At 47.6% G+C, this 11,175-nt stretch overlaps 1 protein-coding gene and 2 non-coding genes across 3 annotated transcripts in view; 2 read left to right on the top strand and 1 right to left on the bottom strand.

Moving 5' to 3' along the window:
* Nucleotides 1-4,920: 4,920 nt before the first annotated feature.
* Nucleotides 4,921-4,993, top strand: TRNAV-CAC. The gene has a single exon. It is a non-coding gene; the product is annotated as a tRNA-Val (tRNA).
* Nucleotides 4,994-5,377: 384 nt separating this feature from the next.
* Nucleotides 5,378-5,449, bottom strand: TRNAG-UCC. The gene has a single exon. It is a non-coding gene; the product is annotated as a tRNA-Gly (tRNA).
* Nucleotides 5,450-6,374: 925 nt separating this feature from the next.
* DPP9 (dipeptidyl-peptidase 9) overlaps nucleotides 6,375-11,175 on the top strand; it is a 73,033-nt gene continuing 68,232 nt past the window's right edge. The window contains exons 1-2 of the mRNA XM_015420599.1: nucleotides 6,375-6,552; nucleotides 8,166-8,255. Coding sequence (XP_015276085.1) covers nucleotides 8,200-8,255 — 56 coding nt within the window. The 5' untranslated portion in view covers nucleotides 6,375-6,552; nucleotides 8,166-8,199. The remainder of the gene's footprint in view (nucleotides 6,553-8,165; nucleotides 8,256-11,175) is intronic.

The following is an 11,175-nucleotide window of genomic DNA, read 5'->3' as shown; positions in this document are numbered from 1 at the left end:
GGGTCATTTCGTAGAAAAAGAGCTAGGGGAACTCATTAGCATAACTCATTAGCATATGCCACACCCCCTGACATCACCGGAAGTGTGTCATAAGGCCACCCCCCCACCCCCAACAGTCCTGGCCGCCGGCCTTGCAGCTCCACTGCTGAGCCCCATGAGGGGCCCGGCGGTGGACCTGCAAGGCCAGTGGGAGTGCAAGGAAGCCCCGCGAAGGCCCTCCCTGGCCCCAGGCAGGCAGGGGTGGGGAGAGGCAGGGAGGAAGCAACTTACCCTCCCTCTTCTCCTCCCTCCTCCTGGCTTAATGAGGGCCGGAAACGGGGCGGCTGGAAGCAGGGGGCGGGGCTTCGTCATGTGCCCCGCCCCCTCGTACCTCACCCGGGGGGACTGCGATCCCCCGCGATCCCCCCCGAAATGACCTCTGCTTATAGTCCAACTCTCGCAGCCATACATGACTACTGGGAATACCATCGCTTTGACCATGCGGACTTTTGTTGGCAGGGTAATGTCCAGTGTAATGCCAGTAGCTCACAAAGTAAAATTTTTGCTCACAAGACTCCACAGCTTAGAGGGAACATTTTATTCTGCTGTCAAGGCTACACATGTACTTATATAAAAAGCTTCATTACATGGGAAAGACATCTGAACTGGGTCCAACACCAGCTAGGGTTGCCAGCTCTGGGTTGGGAAATACCTGGAGATTTTGGGGGCGGAGCCTGGGAAGGGTGGGGTTTAGGGAGGGGAGGGACCTCGGTAGGGTCTAATGGCACAGAGTTCACCTTCCAGAGCAGCCATTTTCTCCAGGGGAAATGACCGTGGTCGTCTGGAGATCAATTGTAAGAGTGGGAGATCTCCAGGTGCCTCCTGGAGGGTGGCAAGCCTAATGCCAGCCCTGGGTACATTCATGCACCTAGCCAGGAGCAAGAACACAACAGAAGATTGTTTTCGCTTCAGTGGTTGACTGAATTGTTGACTGAGTTGTATTGTATTGTTTTGTATTGTTCTATTCTGCTTTTAACTGTTTTATTATGGCTTTGTGCCCTTATTGTTAGCCGCCCTGATCCCGTTGGAGAGGGCGGGATATAAATCTGAATAATAAACAAATACCTTGTGTAACACCTTACATTTTTCTCCTGAACATAAGAACATAACAGACACCAATGTGTGTTTTTTTTAAATTTTAAATATCTTTATTTATATCATTTTCTCAAGTATAAACATGGACAGGGTAGAACACAAAAATGACAACAGCAAATTACAAGTAACCAATACATGCAGTAAAATACAACTTTAGCATTCTGTGCTCTTTCCACCCAAACATGCAACTATTAATAACAAACAACCCTACATTTGAATATAGATATGAAACACTCTATATCAACTCTTGTGTGCATCCTGTAAACTCTAAAATAGCTTTAACCCTTGGAATTACTATTGACTAAAACAAACACTCTGTCACAAAGTGGCCAAAAATACCAGGTGCCACCAGGAGGTCTATCAGTGGGGCCAGGACACTAGAAGCCCCCCCACTGGTTCCCCCCCCCCCAAGCACCAAGAATACAGTGCATCATCTGCCCCAGCCTGTGAGTTCCTATCTATACCTTGTGGCGAATAGCCACTGATGGACCTCTGCTCCATATGTTTATCCAGTTCCCTCTTGAAGCTGTCCATGCTTATAGCCGCCACCACCTCCTGTGGCAGTGAATTCCATGACTTCCTTTTATCTGTTCTAACCCGACCGTTCAGCAATTTCATGGAGTGCCCACGAGTTCTTGTATTGTGAGAAAGGGAGAAAAGTACCTCTTTACCTGCTAGAAATTGCAAGTAGATAAATAGGTACCACTTCAGTGGGACGGTAACAGCATTCCGTGTGCCTTGGTGTTTAGTCATGCCAGCCACATGACCACGGAAACGTCTTTGGACAGCGCTGGCTCTTCGGCTTTGAAACGGAGATGAGCACCGCAACCCTAGAGTTGGATTCGACTGGCTTTTGAGCAAGGGAACCTTTACCTCTTTACCTGCTCTATCCTGAAGTAATAGAATGACTTCCAAGTGATTTCTCGTCTCTCTTCCAAGATGGAATTTTAAGTCTCACTGGTTTAGAGAGACATGTACATCAGATTGCAATGGCGAAAATTTCCCAGAGGTGGTGATCACGAGACATGAGCAGGACGCTTTGATGTTCCAATTTTCGCAAACAGCTAAAAGTGTTCAGGTGGGTAGCCAGGTTGGTCTGAAGCAAGAGAATAAAGTTTGAGCCCAGCAGCACCTTGAAGACCAACAAAGTTTTATCCACGATATAAGCTTTCCTGTGCGTACCGTCACAGCATCACACGTGTATCTATGACAACGAAAGAAATAAAATAGCTGTGTTGGTCTGCAGTAGACTAGTTAGATTTGAGTCCAATAGCACCTTAGAGACCAGCAAGAGTTTCAGGGTATACGCCAGAGGTTGCCAACATGGTGCCCATGGGCACCATAGCAACCACCACGGACTTTTCGGGTACCACCACCACATGTTTGTAGGAAGTGGGCAGGGCCAGGCAGGGCTTTTGCCCAGCAAGTTTCTGATTGACTATTGGAGATCTGATTGGCTATGCAGCTATTCCCACAGTTTGGTGTAGTGGTTAAATGCACAAACTCTAATCCGGAAAAACTGGGTTTGATTCCCCGCTCCTCCACTTGCACCTGCTGGATGACCTTGGGCAAGCCATAGTTCTTTCAGAGGTGTGTTCCCTCAGAGCTCTCTCAGCCCCACCTACCTCACAGGGTGTCTGTTGTGGGGAGGGGGAAGAAAAGGAGTTTGTAAGCTGCTCTGAGACTCCCTTGGGTAGTGAAGGGCGGGGTATAAATCCAATTTCTTCTTCTTCTTCGCAAGGATCTGCACTGTGGTCCTGACGTTAAGCTGTGGTGGCCATTTTGTGGCTGGCTCCACTAGGCTTGCCAAGTCCCCCCGCCCCAGAGGCCCATTCCCCGCCGCTGGCGGATCGGGCCCCGGGGGGAACTCCACCCCCATGTGCATGTCACCCGGAAGTGATGCGGGGACGCCGGGGATGCTGGGGGCGGGGCCACGGTCATCCAAGGGAAAACTCTATGGTTTTCCCTTGGATGGTCCTGGCCCCGCCCCCAGCGTGCCCGGCGTACCCGCATCCCTTCCGGGTGACGTAGATGCGGCGCACAAATGCACTCAAGACGCCAGCTGGGAGTCCCCCGCTGCGGTAAGTTTCTGACTTGGCAACCCTAGGCTCCACCTCCTGCAGCCACCATTTTGTGGCAAGAAAAAAAATGCACGTGCCCAAATTTAAACACCAAAAAAAATAAATCAATGATTTAATAAATTATATAAATATGACATATATAGTACTCAGAACAAGTTTTCCTATGACACAATCAATGGACAGGTAGAAATTCACAGGTAAAGTTAATCACAGGTAGAAATTCACAGGTGGAGTTTTTCCAAAAACGATTTGTAATGAGGAATTCAAAAAAAGTCCTTGAACTGTAAGGATGTGGTAGTGTCTCTGCCAGCTGACTCCACGGAATAAATCCGTTTCAATAATTTTTTCAAGAATCATGCTGGGTTCAACATTTCAAAGATACATGTAGCCATCCATAAAGTATATTCAGATAACAGCAATCCTCAGTGATTCCCAGGGGAGAATCAATCATTTCGTGGAACCTCCCTTCTAAATTCTGAAGGGTTTCACCACTCTGCCAAAGGAGATTAACTTTACCTGTGAATTTCTACCTGTCCATTGATTGTGTCATAGGAAAATTTGTTCTGAGTACTATATATGTCATATTTATATAATTGATTAAATCATTGATATATATATTTTTGGTGTTTAAATTTGGGCGCGTGCATTCCCCCCCCCGTTTACATCTGTTGCGGTGCCACTGCCTTTCATCTTGGATACCATTTTGGGGCTGCCATGTTGTCGCTGTGCTCAGAAAGGTTGGGGACCCCTGGTCAGAGCTCTGTGTCTGATGAAGGGAGCATCGACTCTCGAAAACTGACACCCTGAAGATCTCGTTGTCCTCGAAGGCGCTGCTGGACTCGAGGCTGACGGAAAGAACAATCCATCCCTGCAGGACCTTTGCAGCTGGATCTCTGTGCATTCCTTCTGCAGGTGGTCACGTTTCCTTCGGGTGCAAGGACTGCTCATTGTGTCAGTAGCAAAGAGCTCACAAGTGGGTCTGCTGGATCTGACCCCTGATGTGTAGAGTACAGTTATAGGGGCCCTTTGACTAGTAACATCAGCAAAAAAGAGAGACGGAATGGAGCTGGAAATGTCTGGTCCAGATCCAGTGTTCCCTCTAAGCTGAGTTAGTGTGAGCTAGCTCACAGTTTTTTAGCCTCTGGCTCACACATTTTTGTCTTAGCTCAGGAAGGATGGGGCTCCAGTCGAGCAAACGAATTTATGCAGTAGCCAAATCACCTGCTCACAATTTTAATGCCAATAGCTCACAAAGTAGAATTTTTGCTCACAGGGCTTAGAGGGAACGTCATATCTGTCATAAAATCACCTAGGCGAGGTTAATTTTATTGCGAAATGTTAACTGCAGATGGGGGCAGAGACTGGGGTGGGGGTCAGATGCCAGAATGCTGCCCCTGTGTTCCGTTGAGCCCCAATGCCAGGTATAGTTGGGGTGGTGGTGCCCTATTCAGCAGGGAGGCAAACATTACTTTGTACGTGTCCAGAGGAACTCTCTTATTTACTGTGTCACTGCATTCTTTTTGTGTGTGCTGGGTTGAGGCCAAGGTATTGAAATAAGGATGTAGAGGGATGAAGAACGGCACAAGCTTCTGTGTAGGGTAGAGTGAGCAGGAATAACTCAAAAAGGAAATAAAATTCATAATGTAGAAAACAACGTCATGCTTATGGGCAATATCAAGCAGCACGAAAAACCTTTTACATCTGAGTTTCCGTAGTGTAGCGGTTATCACGTTCGCCTCACACGCGAAAGGTCCCCGGTTCGATCCCGGGCGGAAACATCCTTTTAAACAATTTGTCCTACTTCAGTTATATCTGTATAAAATCCATATAGACGTATAGAAGCAACCTTTTCAAGTTGTTGCAGGTCAGTGCTTTTGTAGCTGAGGTAATCCGGGATTTTAAATTGAATTGCACTCTCGCCTTCCACTCATTTTCTTTTTACGTATATATTTTATGTAGAAAAGGTAGAGGATTCCTGTCGAGGTGGTATTACCACGCTGCCTCCTGACCACTTGTATGGTGTTAAATAATATTTTCCTTAACTAAGTGACGGAAGGGAAAAAGGAGTGCAATAAATGAACCGTCAACCTCTTGCAAGCTGGAGAATATAATTTTTTCAAATTGTATTTATGATAAGAGTTAATGGGGTGGTAAAAAATTCATGCGTTGGCCGGGAATCGAACCCGGGTCAACTGCTTGGAAGGCAGCTATGCTAACCACTATACCACCAACGCGTTTCTGGTTTCCTTGTTTCCTTTTGTTCCTATCAGGAAGTGTGACAAGCCGGATGGTACCATTCTAGTATACAAGAACTGAAAGCAAATCGACCGTTTTTAAAGAGAAGGATAATATCGCTTATTCACCTGAAGATGTTTCTGAGATTATCTATTATCATAAAAGTGGGCAGTCTATTTCTAGCATTCCCTCATCTATCCTCCTTTAAATGTGACACAGTGCCCCCCCCCCTTCCACTGAGTGGCGCCGTCCTCCGTTCTCCTTAGTTTTACGCTCTCCTTCTAACGCGTGTTTACGTCACAGTCGGTCCTCGGCTGTTAAATGGTCCCGCCTTCTCTGTTTCCACAGCAACGCCTTCATTCTTCCCCTGTTCGCTTGGACAATGGTTTCATCCGAGTATTTGGGGAGTATTTTTCACACGAACATTAAAAAACATTATTTTATTTGTAGCCTTACATAGCTATAGTAATGGTGATATACTTTTATAAAGGCAGATGTTTATAGTGTATATTACTCCTATTTAACAATTTCTCATAGTTTATATTTTTTGTAGCTTATATTTTGTATATTTCTATTTTTTTTACACAGTCTCAACCCTTCAGCTCCCCCTTTTCTGACGAATAATTCCCCCCTTTCCCCCCTTTTCCTGCAACGTTTTTTAATTCCTCCAGCCACCCCCGTGCCAGTCCAGCCAGTGGTTCCACCCAAGCGTCACGGAGGCAACCCCCCCCCCCCCTCATCAATGGTTGCGCCTTGGTGTCGCTCTCTTGAGAGAGGAATAGCGCGCGCGCATATAGATAGAGGCTCGGCCCCGCCCCATTTTCGTCATTCCCAAGCCCGGACGGACTCCCGGCCCCGCCCACTTTCCTTTCCGAGAGAGAAAAGTGCCCCGAACTTCCGGTTCCGGCGCAAAGGTCGCGCTGGGAGGCTCAAGGAGGCCGGCGTTTTCCCTTCCCCCCTTCCCCTGTTTCTCGGAGTTTCTCGGCCTCCAGGAAGGGAAATGGACCGGGACTGAAGGCGGCTCCGCGTGATCCCCGACCCCTTCCCTCCCCCCCTTTCCCCGACTCGGAGAAGCCTCGCAGTGGGGGAAAAGCTGCTCTGAGTGAGTCAGGGAATGATTGTCGGGTTGGAGGGCGGAGCTCGTGTTGTGGGCCACTCCCTCGAGAGGCTGGGCTGGACCCCCTCCTCTTTTTCAAAGGGGAGAGGAGGAGGGTCTCTGGCCACGCCCTCGGAGCCTGCGGTGGGTGTCTCTTGGCCACGCCTCCTAGCCATTGACCCGCCCCCAGACTTGATTTCGGCACGCCCTCCCTGGAGAGAATGAATGGGGGCTGTTGTGGCCACGCCTCGTCCTGAGTTCTAATGATGCCTTTGCCCACGCCCACTTCAGGGCAGGGGAGGTGGTTGACTCGCCTCTCAGCTTCTTTGCAAGGTTTTGGTCCTAGTTGAGCAGTTGTCCTTAGCCACCCTTTTAGTGAGCTTTGTGCCCCATAGGCTGGAGAGCGTAAGGTTGGGGTGCACCCCCCCTACATAATTCGGGGCTGCTAACTGTCTTTCCCACCCTGACTTCGATAGCCCAGGGTAGCCCAATCTCACCAGCACTCAGAAGCTAAGCAGGGTCGGCCCTGGTTAGTCCTTGGATCCGAGACCACCAAGGAAGTCCAGGGTTTCTACATGGAGGCACCTCTGTTTGTCTCATGGCACCTGAGTGGCCTAGGCAAGCCTGATCTCATTAGATCTGGGAAGCAAGCAGATGGGAGACCGCCAAGCAAGTCAAGGCCCTCTTAGGCAGAGGCAGGCAGTGGCAAACCACCTCTGTTCATCTGACCTGACCTGGATAGCCCAGGCTAGCCCAATCTCATCAGCACTCAGTAGCTAAACAGGGTTGGCACTGGTTAGTCCTTGGGCGGGAGACCACCAAGGAATTCCAGGTTTGCTGTGCAGAGGAAGGCAGTGTTAAGCTGCCTCTGAATGTCCGTTGTCTTGAAAACCCTCAGAAGCCGCCGTAAATTGGCTGCAGCTAGACAGCAAAACAAAACACCGCCTCTTCTCCCTTTCCTATCTGGTTTTCTACTGCCTGATTTGACTTTGACTTTTGCTTCCCATGGAACTCCACCCACTCTGTTGCTGATGGGTTGGTATAGGTAGAATGAGTAAGGGTCTTGCTGAAGGAGAATCTAGGGGTCCTAAAATGAAGACTTTGACCCCAGGCGCTCTGGCACATGTCCTCCAGAGCTAGCTGCTTGGTCCCCTGCCTCCCACTGGGAGTCAGAATGAAGCATCACTCTGTCTTTGCAAACAGAAGTGGGATCCTTTTGGGCATGATTGCCAATATGGGTGTGCTCAAGGCCACCTTTTGGATCTGCTTCCTGTGAAATTCTCCAAGTTGGCCTGCTTTGCCTTCCAATACTGCCAACTCCCATCAGCTCAAGGCCTTGGTTTTTTGCCTAAGGAACTCCGTGCCTTGTTGAGGATAGGCCTTTTTGACCTCGCTTGCTATGTCCTAGTTTGTGGTGAGCTTGGAAGGTGGAGACAGCCACGTAGAAGAGCGGGAGCTGCCCCATACCTTTTCTTTCCTATTCCTCCAAAATTGCATCACTCCTGGGTTTTTTGTGGCTGATACGGAGTCGTAAGCCATACCGTCACCTCTTGATGCATGAGGCTGTCTTTGCTGTTTCAGTCCAAAGAATTCATCTCCTGTTCTTTTTCTTTCTCCAGTTTCTTATTCTACCCACGGCTTGCCAAGCAGTTGATGCAGAAGGTCAAGAGGGCTCGTCTGGAAAACGAAACTTCGGGAAGTTGGAGAAGGTAATTTTTCTGGACCTCTGTGGGGACAGGGGTGAAGCAGTGGCTTCGGAAACATCGTATGTTTGAAGGGTTAAATGAAAACCCAGTTGCGGATCATCGGGACCGGGAAGTATTGTACCTCTGAATTTTAGACCTTGATCAAGGGCCCAGTTCTCACTGAGGTGGTCTAGTTTGTCCCAGTTCATACTGCAGCTGGGGAGTTTGTGTGCTCCTCCGTGCCAAAACAAAGCCGCTTGCTTCTAAATAGCATGGTGACAAGACTGGGTCTAAGCTAGCCTTCTTAGGACGTTAGCTTTCTATGTGCAGGGATATTTATACAGAGGAGCACTCAGTTACATGAGTCCCACCTGCAGTCAGAAATGGTACAGTCCAGTCACAGGTTGATCACTTTTTCTCAAACCAAGTGGGTCGGTAGATATGTGCAAAGACAATTTTATAAATATGCTTCATGTGTATGCTTTGTTGTACATTCTTTTCTCTTGTGAAGGGGTGGGGTGGGGCTTATGCTGTGATTGTCATTGTCAGGGTGCAGGGAGGGACTTATCAATGACATTTCTGTCTTGCCTTCCTCCAAGGAACCCAAACCAGTTTTCCTCTTTCTCTTATCTCTGGCATCAAATATTGATGGGCCATGTTGCCTGCCAACACCTTTTCTGGTTCCTGCCAAGTGCTTCTAGAAGGTGGGTGTAGTCAGATGGGGCCTTTCCCAGCAAGAGTCCTGATTGCCCACTGGAGATTTGATGCAAACAAACAGAAGAACCAGGCAGTGCAAGAGAGAGATCTCGGAGTTGTAGGAGGTCCACTGGTGGACCTCCTGATGGCACCTGGTATTTCTGGCCACTGTGTGACAGAGTGTTGGACTGGATGGGCCATTGGCCTGATCCAACATTGGCTTCTCTTATGTTCTTATCGAGACAGCTTTGGAATAGTAGCGTGTCAGAGGACAGATTTCAAGATTCAGCCTGAACTGTTTTGAGAAAATCTCTGCGCTTCCCGTCAGGCCCAGATTAAAGTGTAGCTCAATCCCCTGGGAAGTCTTCCTGAGGTTCACTGACATGTTCAGAAGCTGCACATTTCAGGGATGCTTGTGCAGGAGAGCTTCCTGCTGGATTGTAGCCAGGCCTGATTGTCCCGAATGTCAGGCCAAATGTCCTGAATGTCAGGCCTGATTGTCCCGAATGGTACCCAGAATCATTGCCTTGAGGTGGCTGACTTGCCTCTCCTCCTGGTGGCCATCCATCTCACATTCAGAACATACGTTGTTTGCAGGAAATGTCAGTCATTCATGAGCAGTTCTCATGCACAGATGATCTGCAGCCGCTCAGTTTGTGGTGTGTTGGGTCCCCCGTGACAAGCTCTCTGTCGTGGCCTTTGGAAGGAGACAGCATGAAGGGGATAAGGGAGATACCTGTATAAGATTGTAGGGAAATCTACTGTCAGATGTGTTCTGATCCTTTGAGTTACAAACTCTCATTGGATTGTTTGCTTAGCAAGTTTTAAAAGCACGGTGTGATCTGTCGCAGCGACATTCTCCAATCTCTCTCCCCACTCCAGGTTAAAAATTTGGGTCCCAACGCAGATCGGAATCTAAATTTCTTAGTCCAGCTCCTTCTGTTGAGAACCGCTTTCAGTATTTATGTGGAGAAGCCTGTGTGGAGTTTGGATATGATTGGGGTTTAATGCATGTGGGGACATGGTCTGCTAAAACCGCAGCAGGTAGAGCTTTCCCAGGAGTATGTTTATCCCTCCATCAGGTGTTCTCTGCCACCCTTGTCCTCTTAAAACATTCATAGCCTCCTACACAGGTGAGCACAAACAAGCAAACAAGATTTTCAGGATATAAGCTTTTGCGAGTCAGAGCTCCCTGTGTCAGATTGGAAAGCCCGTCCTTTTTTTTCTTATATTGTTGTTTTCTTTGTAAGCTGCCCTGAGCCCGCCTCCGCGGGGTAGGGTGGGGTAAGAATCAAATCAGTCAATAAATATACCCCCAAACCCTTGTCGTCTTCTAAGGTGCTACTGGACTCACGACTGCAGGCCAAGGACAGCTACGATTTGAAATTGTGTGGCAAGAGGGTGAAACTGTTTGACTAGAGGAGTCTTGAGTCCAGTATGGATTTCCTTGCCAGGAGTGAGGGTTACAAACCTCATGACTTGATCCGGGTCGACAAAACCTGGAAAAAGGGGGGGGGGGGAGAGAAACTCAACCCAAGATAAGATTGCGAACCAAAGGGCTAAGCTAACAATGTATATTATAAAAGTACAAATATTTATTAGGGTGTATACATGTTAAAACCTATACTGATGAAAATCTTTATCTAAGTATCAGACTTATAAAAACATCAAATATTAATGCATATGATGGGTAAACACTTTCCTACTGAAGAATATAGTATAGACACACATTCATAGACCTGTATACAAGATCTTTAGTACTCATATATTAAAACCAGAGGTTTTAATATGGGCCATAGGTATAGCCATATCAATTCCACCAATTATTCTGGTAACAGAGATTTCATAGGTCTGAATGTGTGTCCCTCCATTAAGGTAAAGATTCTGTTACCTTGATGGAGGGACACACATTCAGACCTATGAAATCTCTGTTACCAGAATACTTGGTGGAATTGATATGGCTATGCCTATGGCCCATCACTAATATCAGCAATACAATTACAAATATACAAGGAAACAACATCTGGTTTTAATATATGAGTATTAAAGATCTTGTATACAGGTCTATGAATGTGTGTTTATACTATATTGATAGTTGTGACTGACCACTGAGGAAGGCCCTTAGGGGCCGAAACGCGTTTGGTCTGCAGTAGGAAAGTGTTTACCCATCATATGTGTTAATATTTGATAAGTTTTTATAAGTCTGGTACTTAGATAAAGATTTTTATCAGTATAGGTTTTAACATGT

The sequence above is a fragment of the Gekko japonicus genome, unplaced genomic scaffold (genome assembly GCF_001447785.1).
Source record: "Gekko japonicus isolate JY-2015 unplaced genomic scaffold, Gekko_japonicus_V1.1 scaffold884, whole genome shotgun sequence".
NCBI lineage: Eukaryota > Metazoa > Chordata > Lepidosauria > Squamata > Gekkonidae > Gekko > Gekko japonicus.
Note: the sequence above shows the minus strand (reverse complement) of the source record. Positions and strands in the feature narration are given on the sequence as shown.